The sequence below is a fragment of the Pinus tabuliformis genome, chromosome 2_1, assembly GCF_031772625.1.
Source record: "Pinus tabuliformis cultivar Carrire ecotype Pingquan chromosome 2_1, CPIR1, whole genome shotgun sequence".
Taxonomy (NCBI): Eukaryota; Viridiplantae; Streptophyta; class Pinopsida; order Pinales; family Pinaceae; genus Pinus; species Pinus tabuliformis.
This window is the reverse complement of record NC_142299.1, coordinates 857380518-857404830: the sequence shown is the minus strand read 5'-3', so window position 1 is coordinate 857404830 and position 24313 is coordinate 857380518. Positions and strand designations below refer to the sequence as shown.

The 24313-nt window shown below is 34.7% G+C and overlaps 1 protein-coding gene across 1 annotated transcript in view; it reads right to left on the bottom strand.

Moving 5' to 3' along the window:
• Nucleotides 1-1698: 1698 nt before the first annotated feature.
• Nucleotides 1699-24313, bottom strand: part of LOC149203380 (uncharacterized) — a 40937-nt gene continuing 18322 nt past the window's right edge. Inside the window, exons 4-7 of the mRNA XM_089401853.1 lie at nt 2312-2354; nt 2100-2174; nt 1954-2022; nt 1699-1736 (exon numbers count right to left, since the gene is read on the bottom strand). Coding sequence (XP_089257979.1) covers nt 1699-1736; nt 1954-2022; nt 2100-2174; nt 2312-2354 — 225 coding nt within the window. The remainder of the gene's footprint in view (nt 1737-1953; nt 2023-2099; nt 2175-2311; nt 2355-24313) is intronic.

The following is a 24313-nucleotide window of genomic DNA, read 5'->3' as shown; positions in this document are numbered from 1 at the left end:
ATATAAATATTATGTTCTCCATGTTTACAATGTTTAGCAACTTGAAACAACCATAGAAAGGTATAGAAATATTCTATTTTTAATCCAATGGAATATGCCTCTTAAATTTTTGTGCTTCTCCAATACCGTATAGAAAGTCAATGTATATTTTCTTTGACGGGTCAGCATCAAAGAGAAGGAAACAACTGTTGAAAGCTGGTCGGGTGAGTACAAAACTTTCCCTACTTCTGCTTTTGCTTCTTAACTTGATACAACTCTCATCTATTAAATTATCATGAGAAAAATGAGAGATGCCTCCATTATCCAACTTAGATGGTGTAGTTAGTTAAGTTAAGTTGTCAAATTTGAGGAGTAATATTTAGGGGAAAACCATTTCGAATAAATTATTCCAAAGTATTGGTGACTCATAAAAGTTTTGTTATCAATTTTTAAATTGTTTTATTTTTCAAAAAGGAAAACATATTATCAATAACAAAATTTTGAATTAAATATCCAATTTCATCTTCCAAAATCTATTATCCATAATAAAATTTTAAATTAATAACCAATTTCCTCATTTAAATTTTTTAATAAGAAATATAGCTAAATTATTTAATTTTAATCCCATATATATTATTAAATGATTTTTATATTTTTAACATTAATTAATTTAACAATCATTCAATAGCATCATAAATTATCATCTATTCATTATAAATATTTTGCTTCATATAGTTTTTTAAATTATTTAATTTTAAATAAATGATACTACAATTAAATTCTATCTTATATTTAATGATTTACAATAATATTTATATTCTTGGAATCATTTAATTAAAAAAAAAATCAAATTACAGTTATATATTGGATAAAGAAACCAACAACATTATACAAATAAATTTAGAAAGGAAAAAAATATTGATTGCTTCAATTCTTGTAATTGAATGTTGATTTCTTCTAAGGTCGTAGTATCAGAAATACCCAAGGGTGGAAATGAAACATATAGATGCCCCATTATCTTTAGAAAAAGGAAAACGATGTGGCATCAAATACCAAGGCATATAGAATAAGGACCTTGAACATTATATGCTAAGGATATAGTAAAAGGTATGCTCGATTTCACTCTAGATTTCCATTTCTATTAATATTTCATTTTTTGTAAACACAACAGAGTAACATTCTATGGATATATTATTTTATATTGAGAGGTGATTTCTTAAGATTCACATGGATATTTTCTCTCCAAGAGAAATATTTCCTTAATAAATTTAAAGAATTTAAGGCTCATGTAAATAATCATATAGACAATACAATAAGAATGTTGAAGAAAGAAGATGATGGAGTGTTTCACGAAAATGAAAGAATTTCATAAAAACATGGAATATCAAGGAAAAAGAATACCCCATACACACTTCAATGTAATGTAAGGAAACTAGAGAAATAGTGAATAAGCATTAATATAAAATGCAAGGAGATTTATCAATGTGTTGGGTTAAGACATAAATTGTAGGGAAAAGAACAAAATGCATACTGCATGTTACATTGTAAAGTGGTTTTTATAATAAATAATTTTCCAAAAATACATCACATTATTAGTAAGAAAACTTTAATTTACAAAAATAAAAAAGCCAACCAATTATATATTTGATAAACAAACCAACCACATTATACAAATGAATTTAGAAAGACAAAAATAGGAGACTGGTAGTGATCACAGCCCTAATGTCCATATTTCTCAAACTCTCGCTCACTATTATCTGCAACAACATATAGATAGTAAGGTGTAAAATAAAAGTTCAAATAAATCCTAGAAGTAAACTTCCTCTCTCACTGTCCAACCAAAGATAAAGTGAATAGAAAAAACAACTAACCATTTCCTTAAAAAGGTTCATGTTCCCATTTCAAAATAATTTCACTCTAACAAAATGCAGCCCTAAAGATTGATTGCACAAGAAGGAAGTTTAGAATACATACTTAATGGGTAGACTTGTCTTGTCTTATGCCACTGACTTACGTAGTGAAAATGAAAGGCATGATTACAGTCTCTTGTTTCAAATATCAAAGAAAATTTTTTGATAACCTTGAGATTAAGGGAATAATAATAATAATAATAATAATACATATTTTTAGCATACCCCATGCAACTCTACATTCTTCAGTGGTCTCATTTCCTTGATTTGCATGACACTGTATACCTATATGTACAAAAGAAAATATAATAATATTATTTTCAAATTTCATATAATTTAGTCAAACTGATTCAAAAAAATCCCAAACACAATCCATTTTCTCAAATTTCTACCATTAAATTATATAAATAAATAGTAGTTACAGAGGTCCATAATGTGGTTTTTGCAAATTGCACAATTATCAACCTGGATGTTTACATGCACAAATGATTAGATTAAAATTGTGTTAGAATAAAATAGTAAATCATTCAAGTTAAACTAGAAGAGAGACATTCATGGCCATTTTTCTTTCTGGTGTTTTATTTCTTTTCTCCTTTTGAACAACAGTTCTAATCTCCTCCTCACTAAAGGTAACATAATTTTCAGCTTCAGTTTTGACATCTACAAAAAAACATGTTTAGCTTTGCTAGATTGAACCACCTTAGGGATTCTTTGATGATCCCCCATATCTACTATTGTAGTGTCATGGATTATTGCTTTTTGCTTACTTCTCCTTTCTTCTTTTGTCTCTGTATGCAAACAATTAATCACATTCATAATATTTGGCCCTAGAAAATAAATACCCTCCAACATCATTGAAAGACTCTCAGGAAAATCTTATCAAACAAAATACAATATGTCAATGATCAATCATTTATAAAAAATTTAGTGATCCTTACAATAATGCATAACATAAATATAAATAAACATGAACAATTCTATTTGAAATGTTGGATGTGATTTCATCACACAACAATGCAGATTCTTCATATGTGTCATACTTGACCATTCAGAGAAGATATCTAACATTTTCATGTGTCTTGGGAAATTTTGCAAGAACATAGATAGTGTCTACATTTGGCACCAAACATATGTCTGGTACTCTGCCCATCACCTCATATGGTCCACCAAAGTTAATCATACCACAATATAGATAGATATGTGTAAAATCATCTCTTTCAATATCTTTAACATGCAATGTAAAATTTGTTTTATTTATTTCTCGTGAATTCCTCCATTCAGGAATAATCTTGAATGTACTTGACGAGCCATTTGCTTCATTTTTATGATGTTTTTCAGTTTAGATATGTTCAATAGTATTCATAAAGTGTCCAACTGAAACTTTAGATGATGGAATTGTTGTCATTGTTTCAAGAAATATTCACATAGACCTTCTTTGATGCCATCTTCAGGAATATATATATATATATATATATATATACATATAAAAAACACATATGTTAATTAGAAAAATAACAGTTTATTTAAAAAAAATATAAAAATAATCTAGATTTAATGTTAATTTATTTTTAAACAATAAAAATTAAAGAAATTATAACTATTTTTTATTTTCTTTTAACAAAACTAAAATAATTTAAATATATATATTTTTTTAAATTAAAAAAAATTAAAAGATTTTTTTTTAAGAATGATACTTATATTGTTTAAATAAATAAATAAATAAATATATAAAATTTTAAAACTTAATTTATATGGTTTTAAATAAGAAAAATATTTTATTTATTTATTTATTTATTTTTGCTTCTTTGAAATACAAAATCAATAAATGGATTTATTTTTTTGACATGGAAAAGTTTTGGTTTTTTTTTTTTTTTCGTGAAGGAATTGAAATGCCCCCCAAACAAAATAGTGAAGATTGTAGGATTGCTTTAGAGTTTCTTGAATGTGGGATTAAAAATAAAATTAAAAAATTAAGAAATTGTTAATATTATAGGTTTAGATTAACTCTTGGAGATAGTATTGGAGGATAATCGGTTAAAGGAATTCATTGATAATGATATTCTAAAACCAGCAACATCTGATGTTAAGGATCTAGCAGAATCGAAGAATTTTGTAGCCAAGATGCAAAGAATCATATTGGAGGGAGTACAATATCATATTTTCTCAAATCTCCATGGGAGATAGACTCTGCATGTAATGGGGAAAGCACTGATAGATTTGTTTCAGAATAGCAGTGACCACAGGAAACTGGTACTCAAGGACGAACTTCAAAATATCATGATGTAGAGGAATGAGAGCATTCCACCATACTTGAGCAGGTTAACAGAATGTCATGAAGAACTCGGTAAAATTGGTGTTATTGTAGCAACATATGATTTTGTGGGCATATCCCCTCTAGGCCTTCCTAAGAGTCAACACAACTACCAAGATTCGGTGAATGGGAGGAAGAAACTACTAGATTTGGAATGCTTATGGTCTGATTTGGTACAGGAGGAAATAAGGCCCAATACTAGAGATGAGACTTCATCCAATTGTGAGGATGCGGAGAACGGTGAAGAAATTCTAAAAATTCTCTACAAATCTTGCTCTGAGACCATATAGAAATGCAGTATACCAGAGCAAAATACTATAATTTTCTTCTACTATCAAACTTGTAGAAGCTTAAAGATTGAGCAAGATCAAGTTGAACACATATAACCAGAAGAAAAGAATCAATACACATGAAACACAGAAAATACTCAGGGGAAATACTCAGCTAAAAACCCCACTATCTTTATTATCATACAAGATGGAAATACATCATAATTATACAAGGCCTTAGCTCTCACAACTAGCTAGCTCTTAGTACAATCCTCTTGGATGCTCATAAGAAATCAAAGCTGCTCATAAGCCTCCCTCTCTGCCCTCCAAGCTTCTATTTCCTTGCACATTTTTCCATGGGTGATCCTGTTGTTACCAAGTGTAACACTGATCTCACACCCTGTAAATATAATATCCCTAACCCAGATTATTCCTCAAACCCTAGACAAATCTCAACCAGGAAAACGTACAAGTGGTATAGTAGCTGAGGAAATCATAGAGACATAATGGCAGAGATATAATAGTTGTGCAACAACAATAATGAACATATGAAATGTAAACAGATACACACGAAATGTAGCGAGAAATACTAAGCCATTTTATTATAATAAGTAAAGGAATGAGTACAGAGGTGATAAGAAGGACGGTACCTTGACTTTCACAAGGCAAGTGAAGAAATACACTCAAAACAACAAAGGAATGGCCTCACACTGATCTGTGTCCTAGCTGCTGGAAAACTGTCGTGCTACTACTGCTGGTGGAAATCGAATGAGGATTTGGGGTTGCTTCCCTCCTAAGAAAAGGTTGAAACCCTGGAATCGGACTCTACTCAAGAAACCTAGAAAAACCCAGAAAGCTTTTATGAAATGGTTGACCCCCGAAAATCACCCCCTTGGTGTTCTGCGCAGTTCCTCAAAGATGCTGATGAAACTGCTGCTAAAATGATAATGAAACTACTATTGGAATGCCAATGGAAATACCTTCCCAGAGTAGGCACTCAAATTACCCTGGGGCTGAGGGTGAGATCTCTGAATGGAGACACTCAATGCACTAAATAGTGTCGCAGACTAGCTAAATAGCCAGTGTGCTCTAAGTCGAAATGACTATCACCAACGCTCATAAACGGAATGATCAAAATGAGGGGGATCATTTCTCTTTTATAGCCTTTTCCTCTCTTAACCCAAAGGATCACCTCCTCCTTTGTGATTCTCCTCTTGCCATGTGTTCCTTTCCTCCTACGCAATTCCTCCATGTGTCTGCGTGGGCTCCATTTCTGTGTCCCCTTTTGGCCCCCTTGTCTCCCCTTTAAGTCACAACATTGTGCTACTAGGAAGTGACTTTTATTCTAAAAGTGAGTTATATCCCCCCTTCCTCACTTTTTATTTACAAATAACTATAGAAGGCAAAAATCGAACAAAATTGAATATTCCAATTAGCCATGGCTAATTAGGAATATTATAGTCTCCCGTCGCAAAATGTTGCTTGTCCTCAAGCAACTAAAGTGATGGATGCTGTAAGATCTGCTCACTCTCCCAAGTGGCATCCTCATCCAGCAAATTCTTCCACCTCACCAAGAATTCCCGGACCGTTCTGCTCCACAGCTGCCTCTCCCTGGTATCAATGATAGCCTCCGGCTGCAATACCAAATGTCCCTCATCATCCATGGGTTGTAGCTCATATGTCACTGTCACATGCTACCCCAATGCCTTCTTCAGGCATCATACATGAAAAATGTTATGAATCTTGCTTCCTTAGGGTAGCTCCAACTCATATGCAACCTGTCCAATCCTGCGTATCACCCTGTATGGCCAATAAAAGCGGGGCTTGAGCTTCTCAACCCCCTTCTGCTTTAGTGACAACTGTCAGTATGGCTGTAATCGTAGGTAGACCATGATGTCCCCTACCTCGAAAAACCCCTCCACCCGACTCCTATTGGCATACAACTTCTGTTGGTTCTGCGTTGTAGCCATGTGAGCCTTGAGAGCTCGTAGGATATCCTGACTCTCTTGGGTCCAAGTATGGGCTCTAGGAGCCCTACTATCACCAAAAATCATGTCAACAAAAGATAAAGGATGATACCCATATAAGGCATAGAATGGTGACATACCAATGGACATGTGATGTGAAGTATGGTAGCAATACTCCCCTAGATGCAGCCATTTCAACCATGCTCGCTACTGCCCACTGACATAGTTACGCAAGTATCCCTCCAGCCACTTCTTAACTATCTCTATCTACCCATCCATCTTTAGGTGATAACTAGTACTCAGTGTCAACTCTGTCCGCACCAACCGGAAAATGTCCTGCCAAAACCCACCCATGAAACGATTGTCCTTATTATTGACGATGGTCTTAGGAAGACCGTGTAGCCTGAAGATCTCTCTGAAGAATAGCTCAGCGACCTGTGTTGTTGTATAGTGTGTGGATATGGAAAAAATGTGTGCGTACTCTGTCAGTCGATCAACGACGACAAAGATACAATCCTTTCCCTATACCATGGGCAACCCAATTGTTGACCTGGATGTTTTCATGCAGAAATGATTAGATTAAATTGTGTTAGAATAAAATAGTAAATCATTCAAGTTAAACTGGAAATTTTTAGTGAGAAGGATTCGTATTTGAGAGACAGTTTGAAGAATGGTGTAAAACGACTCTATTTTAAATAAATAAATATATGAAACAAGGTTGGAAGAACATGATACCCTATGCCCAGAGTGCAACAACATTCCATTTCTTAATTTTGAATCTCTTATTCCTAGTTGAATTAGTTCATGGTGCCACAACTTGACTAGAAGAGCCCTCTCCCTCTCCCTCTCACTCTCCATATCCACCTCCATCTCCTGTAGACTCTTGGATCATCCTCTTGTCTGCATCTCTTTATGCCATCATGCCCTGCCCTACCCTACCATATTTCCCTATGAGATTGAGATTGCACAGTTTCTGCCCTACCAGATTGCCCTATGATATCGAGTTTGACAATTTCTGCCCTATAAAATTTCCCTACGAGACTGAGATTACATAGTTTTATGTTGAAACGAATGATTAAAAGTACATCCTAGACACTTTTGGGTGGTTTAAGCAATTTCAGATCATGTATCAATAAAACTCCCTACGAGGTTGTGGATGGTTGCACACACAATTTTAGGTTGAGATGATATGATCTCACATATATACCAAATCACAATTGTCCATATATATATATATATATATATATATATATATATATATATATATATATATATATATATATATATATATATTCAAAACGTGAAACTTCAATCTATTTATATGTTTCCTTTGGTGGTTCAAGTTTTTATTACGAATCAGCTAACCATAAAAGAAAATATGAATTTCTTTCCACTAAATTAGGACTTTCTAATAAATTGATTTTATTATGAGTAATAAATGCTTATTTCTTTATGACATTATCCTTGTGACATAAATTTTGATAACAATATTCTTAACAGGTATTTATTAAATTTTACAATAAAATATATTTTGTTTATTTATTAATAACTTGCAATATGAGATGGGTTTGAGGGGTGATAAAGGGAGAGATAGAGAAAAGTGGAGAGAGAGAATTAGAGGGGAGAGATAAAGAGAGACAGGTCGAGAAGAAATAGGTAGGGATATATAGATAGATATGGTTTGGGGAGAGAGAGGGAATAAGAGAGATAGAAAGAGAAATGAAGGGAGAGGTACAGAGAGAAATAGTGATGGGGGGAGAGAGAGATAGATAATGAGGGAGGGAAGGAAATGGAGAGAGATATAACGTGAGAAAAATGGAGATAGAGAGATGGACTGAATGGAGATTTCATTAATTTTGTGTCAAATCTGTGCCACGTTTTGTCTCCTTCCCTATAAAGGTTACCGAAATGACCTATACTAGTCAGTTTTAATTCCTATAAATAAATTTAATTGGAAAAAATAACACTTCTTTCATTGAAGTTTCATAATTAAAAACTCATCTAATTAATTTTGGTGTAGAAATGGGAATAGTTACTCACTTTCTATTGAAAATGCGGCAAGAAAATTCAGAGGATGAACCACATTAGTTGGTTCAAAACGTAGACCAAATCCTAATAATGTGATTAATTCGAAAGACATATTTCTACAAGAAAATCTCAGTTTGAATTTGCCTTGGTCAAACTAGAGAAAATTTGAATTTCTATTTCCATAGAAATCTTCGAGGTAGTTAAGTAAGATGACATGGCACTTGTCACTCAGTTAACTCATGTAATTCGAGTTGGGGAAGCCTAGGTACAGTTTAGTATGTTTGATTGCTAATTTGCGGTGATCTATTCTAGTTAATTTGATTTATTTTTAGTTTAACTAGTTCTAACTATCATAAGAACTAGTGGAGGTCCAAGTTATGGAAGTGGAACTTCAACCACACTCAGTGATCAACCAGTTAACTGATCAATCAACCCAAAATAATTGTTGCATGTAGAGAATTTGAGTTACCTAGTTGAGTTGGAGATTACAAGGGAATGTACTATCAATTGTAGCATATTCCCATTTATACAGGTGATGCATGCAGTCACATGAAGGACCCTAGGGAATTGCACAATTCAATAGTGGGAAATTCCTAAATAAGAGGGGCCAATTTTTCAAGGAAACATTGCAAGGAAATAAGAGCTTAGGGGGCTTGAAAATTGGCTAAATGTTGGTCAGAGTTAGTTAGTCAAGCAAAGGGATAGACTATACTCTTGTATGTTGTGCTCAAGGTCGAGTAAGTATACATATTTCATCTCTATTTTACGATTAATGCAATATAGATAGTAAGGGGTTTTGAGTAGTTCCTTTCCCCTAGATAAATATCTATGCATGTGTATGATGTTTCTTTTTGCATGTTTACAATTTGTGTTCTATATGGTGGATTAACTTCTGGAGATAAGTAGAGTAGCTTCAAGTCTTCTGATTTAGTAAATTGATGAGTAGTATTGAATCTACACATTAATTTCTAAATGGTATCAGAGCTAGAATCACTCTAGAGTAGACATTTTGAAGTTATCATTGTAGGAGATTTAAATTTTGAAGATCAATCTTATAGGTTTGCTCCAGGACTGAGAAGATGGCATTCAATGGACTAAGGCTTGAGTATTCTCTTGAGGGAAACTCGAATTATGTTGCATGGAATTACCGTATGGAGGCAGTACTACATGATAATCAGTCGAATGAATTCATTGATAATGATATTCTAAAACCAACAACATATGATGCTAAGGATCTAGCATAATGGAAGAATTGTGTAGCCAAGGTGAGGAGAATCATATTGGAGGGAGTATGATACCATATCTTCTCAAATCTCCATGGGAGATAGACTCTGCATGTAGTGTGAAAATAACTGGTAGATTTGTTACAGAATAGCAATGACCATAGGAAACTGGCACTCAAGGTCGAACTTCAAAATATCAAGTTGCAGAGGAACAATACCATTCCACCGTACCTAAGCAGTTTCACACAATGTCATGAAGGACTTGGTAACATTGGTGTACACATAAGAATACAAGCAAGAAGACCTCAAAAGGAGTAATAGCTGAAGCATTGGATTCATAATTCGAGCTTGATTTTACTCTCATTGCATGCATGGCCATCATAACGATGGGAAGTGTATGGTACATGGAAAGCGGTGCCTTGTTCCATATGACGGGGAACAAAGGTTTTTTCAGTGATTTGGAGGAGAAGGATCTCAAAGTGTACATCAATATGGGATATCATGGAAGGTACATCATGACTCGGATTGGTGCAGTCACTTTTCAGAGGGAGTCGGGCTACCCTATCAGTCTCAATGATGTGATGTTCTTTCTGGGTCTAAAGAAGAATCTTGTATTTGTTACAGTTTTGGAAGATCGTGGCTACAATGTGATATTCAACAAAGGAAAGGAATTCCTGAGAGAAATATCGATAGGATAAGTGAAGAATATTGAGGTTTGTGTGAAGAACCTCTACAAGCTAGATATGAAGGGTTATGCTGCATTGAGCATAAAGGCAGAGAAGGTGTAAAGTCGTGATGCTAGTGAAATTTGGCATAAAATAATTTGCCATTTGCATCATGGTGCTTTGAAAAACATGGAATAGATTACCACAAGACTCCCCAAAAGAGCATTAGGAGCAACATGATACATGCAAAGGGTGTACCTTAGCAAAGTACAGAAAATAATACATGCAAAGGATAATTTCCAAGTCTGGTGTTTTTCTTCTGCCAAAAACTCTATGTAACTTTCAGAACTCATAAGAAACACTAAGACAATGTTTGTAAACCAAATACGGAAACCATGACTTGACTCGACCTTCCCCAACCGAAACTAACTTTCTATGAAACACTAGGTAATATGCAATGTATGGGTCATGGTTGCAACTCTGAACATAAGGGACCAAAAAATTATCTTAGGTTTAACAAGAAGGGCCATTACCTTCTCACATTAGGTGTTACAACACCAATTAGGTATTGCATCAATTATTTAGTCATTTACAAATAAAAACATGAAAAGTTCCATGAATGATAACTATTCCAGAAAGTGTCCACATAAGAAGACAAGAAAGAAGACCTAAAGAGGAGAAACAAGTGAAGCTCTAGCTTCACAATTCAAGCTTGTTTTTACTCTCATTGTATGCATGGCCATCACAATGATGGGAACCGTATGGTACCTGGAAAGTGATGCCTTGTTCCATGTGACGGGGAACAAAGATTTTTTCAGTGATTTGGAGGAGAAGGATCTTCGAGTGCACACCAATATGGGATATCATGGAAGGTACAATGCGACCGAGATTGGCATAGTCACGTTTCAGAGGGAGTCGGGCTCCCCTCTTAGTCTCAAGGATGTGATGTTTTTTCTGGTTCTAAAGAAGAATATTGTATTTGTTGCAGTTTTGGAGGACAATGGCTACAATGTGATATTCAACAAAGGAAATGAATTCCTCAAACACATATCCATAGGATAGGGGAAGTATATTGAGGTTTGTGTGAAGGACCTCTACAAGCTAGATATGGAGCGTTGTGTTGCATTGAGTACAAAGGGAGAGAAGGTGTAGAGTCACGATGCCAATGAAATTTGGCATAAAATTCTTGGCCATTTGCATCATGGCACTTTGAAGAACATGGAATAGATTACCACAGACCTACCCAAAGGAGGACTAAAGCAACATGATACATGCAAAGGGTGTAACTTAGCGAAGTACACAAGAGGATACACGCAAAGGATAATTTCCAAGACTGGGGATTTTCTTCCACCTAGAACTCTATGTAACTTTCAGAACTCATAAAAAACATGAAGACAATTATTGTAAACCAAAAATGGAAAGCAAGACTTGACCCGACCTTCCCCAACCAGAATTGACATTCCATCACAAACTTGGTAAATATGTAACGTACAGGTCATGCTTGCAACTCTGAACATAAGGGACCAAAACATTGTCTGACATTTAATAGGAAGGGTCACTGCCTTCTCACATTAGTTGTTACAACACCAATTAGGTCTTGCGTCCATTATTTATTCATTTAAACATAAAAACATGAAAGGTTCCTTGAAAGAGAACTATTCCACAAAGTGTCCACATAAGAAGACAAGTAAGAAGACCTCAAGAGGAGCAATAGGTGAAGCTTTGGCTTCACAATTCAAGCTTGATTTTACTCTCACTGCATGCATTGCCATCACAACGATGGGAAGTGTATGGTACATGGAAAGCAGTGCCTCGTTCCATATGATGGGGAGAAGGATCTCTAAGGGTACATCAAGATGGGATATCATGGAAGGTATGATGTGACCAAGATTGGTGCAGTCACCTTTCAGAGGGAGTCAGGCTCCCCTCTTAGTCTCAAGGATGTGATGTTTTTTTGGGTCTAAAGAAGAATCTTATATCTATTGTAGTTTTGGAAGACAATGACTACAATGTGATCTTCAAGAAGGGAAAGGAATTCTCGAGACACATATCCATAGGATAGGTGAAGAATATTGAGGTTTGTGTGAAGAACCTCTACAAGATATTTATGGAGGGTTGTGTTGCATTGAATACAATGGCAGAGAAGATGTAGAGTCGTGATGCCAGTGAACTTCAACATAAAATACCTGGAAATTTACATCATGGCACTTTGAGGAACATGGAACAGATTACCATAGGCCTCCACAAAGGAGAACTAGAGCAATAGGATACATGCAAAGGGTGTACCTTAGTGAAGTACACAATAGGATACATGCAAAGGGTGTACCTTAGTGAAGTACACAAAAGGGTACATGCAAAGGATAATTTCCAAGGCTAGGGCTTTGCTTCTGCCAAAAACTCTATGTAACTTTTAGAACTCATAGAAAACATGAAGGAAATGCTTATAAAAAAAAAAAAGGAAACCAAGACTTGACCTGACCTTCCCCAACCAAAACTGACATTCCATCAAACACGTAGTAAATATGCAATGTACGGGTCATGGTTGTAACTCTGAACATAAGGGACCAAAAAATTATTTGAGGTTTAACAAGACGGGTGATTTCCTTCTCACATTAGGTGTTACAACACCGATTAGGTCTTGTATCAATTATTTATTAATTTGCAAATAAAAACATGAAAATTTCCATGAATGAGAACTATTCCACGAAGTTTCCACATAACAAGACAAGCAAGAAGACCTCAAGAGGAGCACCAAGTGAAGCTTTGGCTTCACAATTTGAGCTTGATTTTACTCTCATTGCATGCATGGCCATCAAAATGATGGGAAGTGTATGGTACCTAGAAAGTGGTGCCTCATTCCATATGATAGGGAACATAGATTTTTTTAGTGATTTGGAGGAGAAGGATATCCATATTTGGGGTAATGCTACCGATCCATCGTATCAGTGTCGTCATATGTTCAAGAGAAGTCGTTCAGAAAAGTCAACTGTGTCCCATCCACTGCCACACATTATCCTTCATCCTTTCATGACCGCCACCCTGAATCATATGTCACAGATCGTTTTCACCTCCATTAAAATCATTAGCTCCGTTCCATGTCACTGATGTGGGATTCATTAAGGCCCTCCTTTGACGGATCGCTTCTTGTCGACATCAGCTCATTATCCAAGAAGTTGATCTAGGAATAACCCCTTCAGTACTTTGAAGCTTGCATGCCTCAATGGCAAGTTTCTCACTTTCGGCGACATGTATACATCAATGACCTTCGACCGAAAGATTTTGCGTGGTGTTCGACGCCAAGTCCTTTATTCACACCACGTGAATTGTACTGCAGTACCTTGAGGGTCATTATCATTATCGGTGATTCCTCTCGCGCTTGTTAAATGTTTACATCATTGACCGGTAATCAAGCGATGTCTTTCCATGTTCGACTTCAGAACATTTCTCACATGGATCGACTTGTACTTAGAGTGAAGGGGGTGAAGATAGGAATTCCATTTGCTGGGAAGGAGATGCTGGATTGGAGCCCTTGGGTTGTATCTCTTCCTGAACCTTGTTATTCATCAATAAAGCTATCTTGGTTTCTCCTATATGCTGATGTATTTTTGATGTATGAATGCATTAGTATGTTTAGTTTATTTCTAATCCTAAACTAGTTATGAATGTGAATATTTGTCTTTGTGTAGTGTTCTTCTCTTGTCGCAAGTAGCTGTTCTCTTGTGAACTTACAGGAACCCGTTGAAGATGGACAAGAAAGAAGGCAAGTAGTTGTTCTCTTGTGATCTTGCATGAACCTGTTGAAGCTGGGCGAGTGAGAAGGCAAGTAGCTGTGAACTCCCAAAGAGAAGAGAGACCGGATCGAGGGACAAACGGAAGACACTGGTAAGTCTATTGATCTCTCTTCTTTCATATTTCATAAAGGAAGAAACCATAATAGTTGTCTCTGTTTGTTGCTAAGGCACTGTCACACCTTAGGTGGATAGGATTGTTCTTCATTGAGCACAAAGGTAGATAAGGTGTAGAGTCACGATGCCAGTGAACTTTGGCATACAATACTTGGCCATTCGAATCATAGCACTTTGAAGATCATGGAACAGATTACCACAGGCCTCCCTAGAGGAGCACTGGAGCAACATGATACATGCAAAGGGTGTACCTTTGGGAAGTACAAAATGGCATTGAAAATGAAGTTTTCGTGCAAAATACATCTTGAAAATGAAAATGTGATGATACTAGAATGATGACTTTTTTAGGGTCAATCTTCAAATTTTTAAAAAATGCTAGTAAAACCAAATTTTTATGTGCCAAACAAAGTTGTTTATGAGGGAAAAAGAACACTGATGTTTTTGGTAGAATATCATTTTTCTTTCCTGAGTATAAATTCAACATGTTCTCAGCCATAACATGCTAGATACAAAAGAAATTGAAATTTTTTGAACTATAAAATTAAAAAACTATGACATTATGAACAAATTACATCACTAAATGAATTCAAAAGTCATTGTTTGTATATTGAATAAAACATACATTATATCTCTAGTTTAATGTTGCACTTTAGATATTTTAAACAATAAAAATTATCATAATTAAAACATATAATCCAACAACATAAAAATGCCTCATAACTTCTCATTTAACACCATATGGAAATCAAAAATTTTATTTCAAGATATGATTCATACATCAATTATATAAACTATCTTAAACATGTATTCAAAATCATTCATATTTTCTTACACACCATCAAAATTTACATCTTCAGATTAGTGACTGGATGCTGACGAAGATGTTCCATATTCTTCTCTTTCATCAACTAGTGCCCCATCTGAGTCCACATGCATGCCCACCGGGTTTCAAAATTCTTCTAGATATACGATTGGTTTGAGTAGACTCCCATCTCAACATTGTTCCTTCTGGTAACAACCTTTTCAAAATCTCTATCGTCTTGAAGTGAAGAGTTCCTCTCTTTGTTAAATTGAAATCATAAACAAGTATGTCAACATCTTCCAATTTTAATATCTCTGTGCAGTGACGATTTATATTTGTACCATTTCCTTTTCTCTTTCTGCCATTTTTCTTGGCAACTACCATCTCTCGCCGATACACACCAATGAATGGGTGTGTATTTGTGGCATACCAATGTACTTCAACACTTGTAACATCCTCATTTTCTGTAAAGACCTTTATAACTTTAGCAGCCCAGAATGGATAGCCATTGGGCTCTCCATCTGCTAGCACTGTGATCATGCAACCCTCCTTAATATCTTGTACTGAACCCCTATAAAGGTCTTTCATGGCTTCACGTTGTGCACAAGATCTTCTAGAACCAATATACATCTCTCTTTCCTCTTCCTGTGAAGAATTAATATTACCTTGAGATTGTTACTGTTGCTCTCATAGTCCTTAGAATTAGGACTAAGTGGACACTCTGACACTCCAATATTTTGAAATACATCATCCCGCTATTCTTCACTGGTACTCTCATAGTACTTAGAATTAGGACTAACTGGACACTGTAACACTCCATACTTTTGAAATTCATCATCATGCTCTTCATCACTACTACTCTCATAGTCCTTATAATTAGGACTAAGTGGACACTTTCACACTCCATTATTTTGAAATTCGTTATCACGCTCTTCATCACTGCTACTCTCATAGTCTTTAGAATTAGGACTAAGTGGACGCTATGACATTCCATTCTTTTGAAATTCGTCATCATGCTCTTCAACATTACTGTTCTCATAGCCCTTAGAATTAGGAATAAGTGGACATTATGACACTCCATTCTTTTGAACTTCACCATCATGCTCTTCATCACTATTGCTCTCATAGTCCTTAGAATTAGGACTAAGTGGACACTGTGAAACTCCATTCTTTTGAAATTTGTCATCAAGCTCATCATCATTGCTGCTTTCATAGTCCTTAGAATTAGGATGAAGTGGAATCTATGACTTTTATTTATTTGAAATTATCCATCCCCTCTTTCATCAATGCTTCTCTCATAGTCCTTAGGATCAGGACTAAGTGGAAGAATTGACTTTCTATTGATAGTGGAAGAATTCCCGTTATATTCATCAATATGAAGAGAGTTGTTAGGTGATGAAGATGTTGATGTTGTATAAATTGAAACTTCACTATCAGGAAAATCCATCCCTTTCAAATAGTAGATGTTGAATGATACAAATGGAGAGTCTCCTAAAGATATTTTATAGCTTAGAGAATGAAATTTTCCCTTCAAAAAGTTTCGCGAAAATATTTCCCTCCAAAAGGTTTGTTAGGTTTATTTCCCTTCATTATTTTATTCTACAATTTATTGAAAAATGTAAACTAATTTATTTTATGAAATAAATCATTAGAGTTAAAATTGTAAACTACAACTTCTACACTAATTATTTTAATAGTTAAAGTATATAATATTTACTAAAAAATTGAATGTTTTTTTAAAATTTTATAATACATTCTAAAACAAATTAATCCCACATTCACGCCGCTGTAAAAAAATTCCATAATATTCGCTTTATCATATTTTCCTTTACCGCCATAAAAAAATTAACATGTTAAATTTTTTTCAAACAAATTATCTCACATTAACCGTACAGTAAAACATCTCCGTAATTTCACCTATATACTAAATTCCATTATCACTATTACTCACATCACATCAAGTTTTCCTGAGGTTCATTGAAAGACTTGAGTGAATTTGTGGAGTAGCTACCTTGCTATCAACAACACATTCAAAGAAGAATTCTCGCAATTGAAAGGTTAGTTAAATTTTTTTCCTTGAAATTTTTCATATTAAATTAGTTTAATGAAGTAGATTTTTTTTTTTAAATTAATACCTTTTGTGAGCCAAATTAACCAATACGTCCGTTGTGAGCATAGTGGGCCCAATAATACTTATGATGGCAGCCCACCTCGCGGCACCACGGTGGGTTTCCATCCAACGCCCACCCGCCCACCCACTCTCCCGCCCTCCCGGTGCCCACCCGCACGCCCTCCCGGGTGGGCACACGCCCTCCCGGGAGGGTTACACGCCCACCCACCCTCCCGCCCTCCCGGTGCCCACCCGTACACCAACCCACATGGCGCCCACCCACCTGCTCGGCCACCCACCCACCCGCTCGGCCACCCACCTTCCCGATCCCCTGACACCAATTCGCCCACCCGCCAAGTGCCCACTGGATCGCTCACACACCCGGTGCCCACCCACCCGGTTGCCACCCATGGGGTTGCCCACCCGCTCGCCCGCCCACTCACCCACCCTTCCACCCGCCTGCCCACCCACCCACTGGGGGTGGTTGGGTGATTCTGAGAATCACCCAACCGCCCTTGAGGTGTGGGTAGGCTACCAAGGTGGGGTGTTGTGGAGCTGCTGCAACCACACCTTGCTCCACCATGTCAGCCCACCTGTCCGCCCACGGGGGTTGTGCAGTTCTCGGAATTGCCCGCCACTTCACGGATGGGTGGGTTTGTTTCGGGTGGCTTCTACCATTTCTTCTGATATTGATCTCCTTCTCCATTTTCAATCTACTCCTCAAGGGGGACGCTGAGGGGTAGATTGAAGACGGAGAAGGAGATCAATATTAGGAGAAATGGTAGAAGTTGTTGCTGCAGCCTCCCTCATGCCACCTCACCCAGTAGGCTGCCTGGGTGGCCTAGGGAGAAGGTTGTGGCAACACCCCATACCACCCTGGCGGCCTCCACACGGGCAGGCGGGCCGCCGGGGTGGAGCGGGGGGAGGTTGTGGCCTCCACGCAGGTGGGCGACCCTTCCCCTTGAGGCGTGCATTGAAGACGGAGAAGGAGATCAATGTGGGGAGAAATGGTAGAAGTTGTTGCCACAGCCTCCGCGTGGGCCACCCCGATGGAGCAAAGACTCTTAAAGGTGCATCTTAAAAAAATATTGGTGAATGAACTCCACCTGAGCTCATGGCTACAAATCTTTCAAGTGCCTCAAATGATAAGAAGATGACTTCATACTATAGGAATTCAAAAGAGGTGAAATTTCCATCAAGAATCTAGAATGTGAAAGAAAGAGAAAGCCAAAATGTGAATATATATCTATATATTGATATACCGAATGATAATGGAATTTATGAGGTGATGGGAAGAGTCATAGATATGTGTTCAGTACCGAACACTGAAGTTGTTTACATACGAAGGATTAAATACCGACTATCATATTCATTGTATGACACGAGAGAGGTATCTACAAAGTTGTGTAAACAAATCGTAAATGAGATGAAACAAAACATCGTAAGTATTGTTATTTATATTTGTATTTTGCGTCCTTGAATGTGTCTCGCTATATTTTTTTAGCTTTGTTTTTATTGACATATGATATTTTGTTTGGCAGGATTTTGTTGAAAGTTGTTCAATTAGGTTGGGAGGCATTCATTTCATAGAGCATGATATCATGAAAGTTGTCAGCAATTTTTATTCAGTCTCAGAAGAAGATATGGAAAAAAAGCAAAATGTAGTAATTGATGATGCTACAAAACTACATCTAAAGGATTAGAAAAAAAGGACTGTAGTGGATAAATCTAGCAAGGGTAGACAAGTTACTTTTGAGGACGATGAAGTTGACACTGATAGTGAAACATATGTTGTTGTTACTGAAGATGACATTGGAACTGAGAAGAGTCGTAAAAGACCAAAACTAACAATGCCCAAGAATAAATCTGTTGAGAATGTTATGACGAAGAAAAGTAAATTTAAAGATTTTGAAGTAGTCATTACCAACAGTCAAGAACCCAGTGAAACTTCAAAAGAAAGTAGAGAAATATTTACACCAGGAGCTGATTTAGAGGATGGTATTATCAAAACAAAACAAAATACCATTCAACAAAATTTGATAAAGAGAAACTTAAATGATGGTGGTCGTACGTTTCAGCTTAATGTCAGACAAACCTATAAAGCAAGTGAAGGACCATGTCAATATCAAGTCAGAAAGCCACATCATCTACATGTTCACAACTTGAAGACATTGATGAGGTACAATCCATATGCTCATATGGTTAGTTATGTGCTTATTGTTGATCCACTTCAAGTTCCCAACAAAGAAGCATTTGATAAGTCAAAATGTTTTAAATACAATTATTATGTGTTTGGGGGGAACCATTCTGTAGAAAATCAAAGACAATTGATGGAGGAATATCATAATAACCCACATTTTGAAATAATGAAATGTATCATTTATGCTGGTTTATCAGATACAGAAGCAAAGTTAGTGGCATGGGATCATAATTCAGATAATAAATATAGGATGTCTATGACTTTCATCAAAGGGTTATATTTATTCATAATGAATTTCAAGAAAAAAGTGGCGAGAATAGGATAAATGTTACTGTAGATTTCGGAAAGGAATGTTGTAAGGAAATAGGCTATCAAATTGAAGAGAATACCAATTCAAAAGGTGGAAAATGTAACAAAATTAGTGATTTATTCAGAGGCGTTGATAACATTTTCCAATTGGTATTTATAACCGAAAATGTTTGGAACTTGATTGATGAGATTTTTAGCACGTGGGAAAACATTAGCATTAAAAACCAGAAGGTCAAAAAGTCTAAGCCATTGATATGTAGCAGTAGTAAATCAGTTCCTAAAATGAAGCAACTTCTAGAAGATATGACTATCACACCTTGGAGAGCAATTCAAGGAGTGAAAGATGAAAAAATTGTCAAAGCAATATTATCTCGTGTGAGGTCGGGGGAATTATCATTGGAGAAAATGTCTGAGGAATTTCAAAAGTAAGTTTGTTGAATTATTTTTATTTATTTCTATATTATAATTTTCTTCTAAATAAAACATGTTGTTCTTGGTAGTATTTGTTATACTTATCATTATATTAACTTTTTGTTACTTTATCTATGTAGTCAAAAAGTTTACATGAAAATTCAAGAACAAATGGTTAAATAGTTGAATGACGATAGTTGGGATGATGTTGGATGCAACTATTTAGATTCAAGTTCTACATCAACATTAAAAGATTTTTATCTTGCATTTAAAAATGTATCTTGATTTATACATTCATTTTTGTTCATCTGTGTACTATTTTTAATTGATAACTTACATATATATTTGTTTATTTTATAAAAGATGAAGAAAGATGATAATGGAGCATCAGATAGTTTCAGAACCTTTATTGAAAAGATAAAGATCGAAAGACTGAGGAAGCAACGTATTAAGAATGTTGAACTTGATCCAACTCGCTCATTTAATTTGGAAAGGGATAGAGACTATTCAATATCAAGTAATACAAGGCGACTATGAAGACATTACTAAACTCATACCTAAATGGGATTTGTAGAAGGCGTGTCATCACCATTATGAATATTTGTGACATTTCATTCAAACACACAATTGTCAATGATATTATCAAGCTTCAAGGGAAAACAAATTCAAGGATGCAGTGTACATGGTAAGACTTTTAAAATGTACATTTGATTAATGTTGAAAAATTCATTTATGTACAAGTTAATTGAACTTTTACTATTTCATATTACATGAAAAAAGTCAAATCTTCTTAACCATGAAGATCAACAATTTATAAATGATTGTGAGTTCATTCATATTGATAGTTGGGCAAACGATGATAGCCATATGTCTATGATTTTTAATCGGGTAGACAGAAAGAGTCATAGCCAAATACTGACTTATGATGCTATTGTGAGAAAAATAACATATGAAGACAAAGAACCAAAATGAGATATAGTTAACATTTATCAAAAATCACAATTATTGATTAACTATCTTATAGACATATGTTCAAATGAAGGAGAGTGGGTTCTGGATTTATTTTCTAGCTCAGGTAAGTTTTATTATATGGAATTGAATTTCAATATGTTATTTTTTAATTAATATGTCATTGTACAAATTTACTTCATTATTTATTTTGTGCTTGATAATTAGGTACAACACTAGCATGTTGCCTTCAAAAGGGAAGAAATTGCATTGCAATTGAAAAATATCCAATATAGTGCAATTTCATTCAGCAAAGAATTAATGCTCTTCAATTTCTTCCAGATGCAATGCAAGAAATTGGGTTGAAGAAAGGGGACTTTAGTGAATCACGTGTGGAAAAAAGGCAAAGGAACCCTAACCACCATTACATGGGATGCTTGGAAAGACATACATTGGGAGATTTGCAGGCATCAAAGATCCATTAGAAGAGGAAAATGAGCAAAAGGAAGCAGAAAATATTGTGGAAGAAGACAATGATGAAACTCTAGAGGATGAAGAGTTTGGATTACAGAACATTGTTGATTAAATTTAAGTTATGCCTGGAAATCAAGCTCATTTTTTGTAACTAATAAGTAGTTATAATTGTAATGTCTTGACTTTGACATTTTATGAGAAGAATAAACACTCAATTAAGGTTGTTATGCGTTTAATATTTGTAATATGTGATTTTCACATTAATTTTTAAGTTAATCATTATTTTTTGAAAAAAATGATTATTATTATTTTCTTGACATGAAATTCATAAAAAAAACTATTATTTAACCATTTTTAGTTAAAATTTTTGTATATTAGCAAAAAATTATCAAAACATGTAGTTTTTTAGTTATATTTATGTTAAAAATGGTTATTTTTATGTCCATTGTTAAAAAATATTGTTTTTTGGAAACAATTATTTCATGTGGATTGAAAAATTAATTAACAATGTATAAATATGTAGAATATCGAAAATTCAAAATATCGACCTTCTAATTTAAAAATGCAAAATAATAAAAACCTCAATACAAAAAAATTAAAATTAAAAAAAAATAAGAATAAAAAAATAAGTATGAAGAAAATGACCACATCAAAATTTATTAAATTTACAAAATAATTTTACATTTCATACATTAGAAAATAAAAAAAAAAAAAAAAAAAGCCTTTTAAAAAAGGGCCTGGTGTAGAATTACCACCTTTTTAAATCAACATCAAAAACACTACCATTCTAAAACACAATGTAGATAAAAAAATTTACAGTGCCAAAAACTATGCTCTAAAAACCACGTGTGTTCTACATCACCACTTCTCAAAATTGGGTCACTCTTTTGCTATCTGTACAAAATGAGTAACAGTATAAGTTCTTGTTTCAAAGTTTACATTGTTAGGGACAAATTTGAGGTCAAAGGGTACTCTTAGGTTGAGGGAATTGACTATGAGGAGGCCTTTGCGTACTCATCCATCAGATCAATCCTTGCTTTGGCTACTTAGATGGGGTGTGTAACACCCTCATTGCACATTTACCCATGTAACCATTAAACTGAGATAAACATGTGATGATAAGTTACTATGATATGATTCGACGTCCTAAGCAACCTTAAGGAAGTCGAACTAATGGAAACACACCATACAAACCTTCCACATCATTAATAGGACTTCCAGGAACCATCCTGAACTCTTAGGTAACCTTCCCTTGGGTCCCACTAATTTTTTGAACCATTAAACTCCCAGACGCTCCCTTGATATGTGCATGCATGCATCTAGGAGGGTTGTATGACAGCGGTATTAGCAGATGGAGATCCACTTGGCCTTCCATTATGGTTTTCCAAGGTCATAAAGGTCATCAAATAAAATGAAGATATTATAGTTGTTGAAGTACATTAGTACACCACAAATACCCACCCATTCAATGGTGTGTACAAGCTAGAGATGGTAGTTGATAAACAAATTGGTAGAAAGAGAAAAAGAAAGGGTACAAATGTAAATCATCACTGCACATCCCTCTTATAATTAGAGGATGTTGAAATAATTTTCTATGACTTCAATTTAAAAAAGAGAGGAACTCCCTGCTTTGGGACCATAGAGATTTTGAAGAAGTTGCTACCAGAAGAAACAATGTTGATATGGGAGTCTACTAAACCTAGTCATAGATTAGAAGACATTTGAAACCTGAAATGGTGCGCATGCATGTTTACTTAGATGGGGCTCTAGTTGATGAAAGAGAATAATATGAGTCATATTCATCTGCATCTAGTATTTCATCTGAAGATGTAGATTCTGATGGTGTGCCAGAACGTATGGGTGATTTTGAATAAATGTCTAAGACATTTTATGTAAATAATGTTTGCATGGTAACTTGAAATAAATATTTTCACTTCCATATGATCTTACATGAAGTTATGATTCATTTATATGTTTCCTGGATTATATGTTTTAATTATGTGGAATTTATCTCTTTAGAATATCCACAATGCAATGTGAATGCAATAATGAATTACAAAATAACGTATGATATATTGAATCTACCAAAGTTGATATTTTGATTAAAAGTAAAGAAATATTAGAAATTAATGTTGACTTTTTAAATAATATAGTGATATTTCCATGATATTATTTATTGTTATCATTAGATTTTTTTTTTTTTAAATATTGAAATTTGAATGCCTCATTAAAAGGGGACACTTCCTTTTTATGGTTGATTTTTATGGCTAAAGAGTTATCTTAATAAATCTTTAATTTACTTGTTCATTTTCAAATTTTATTTGTCATATAATTTGTCCATAATTTCATGGTTGAAATATGTTAAAAACTTAAGGAATTTAATTCCACGGTTGAAAATTTGTCAACATCTTAATGCTTTTCTAAGTTATCATATTTTATTTTTAATGCTATTGTTGAAAACAAATACAATTTTAGGTTTTTTTAGAGTCAAGATATTTTATCTTTAACAACACGGATGGAAGTTGTTGGGATTTAAGGCTTTGAGACACAATATTTTATCTTTAACATCATGTCTGAGAATTGTTGGAATTTTATGTTTTTTCAAAGTCCTAATATTTTATCTTTAATTCCGTTGCTAAAAAGTGTCAAAACTGTAACCTATGTTTTTTTGGTTCTAGCATCAATACCTATTGTTTTGAGGGTGTTTTTTTCATCCATTTTGAAAAAAAAAAAAAATTACTTCTATTTGAATTTTTTTTTGAAAATTTACCCTTAAAAAACATTGTTCTCGCATACACAATT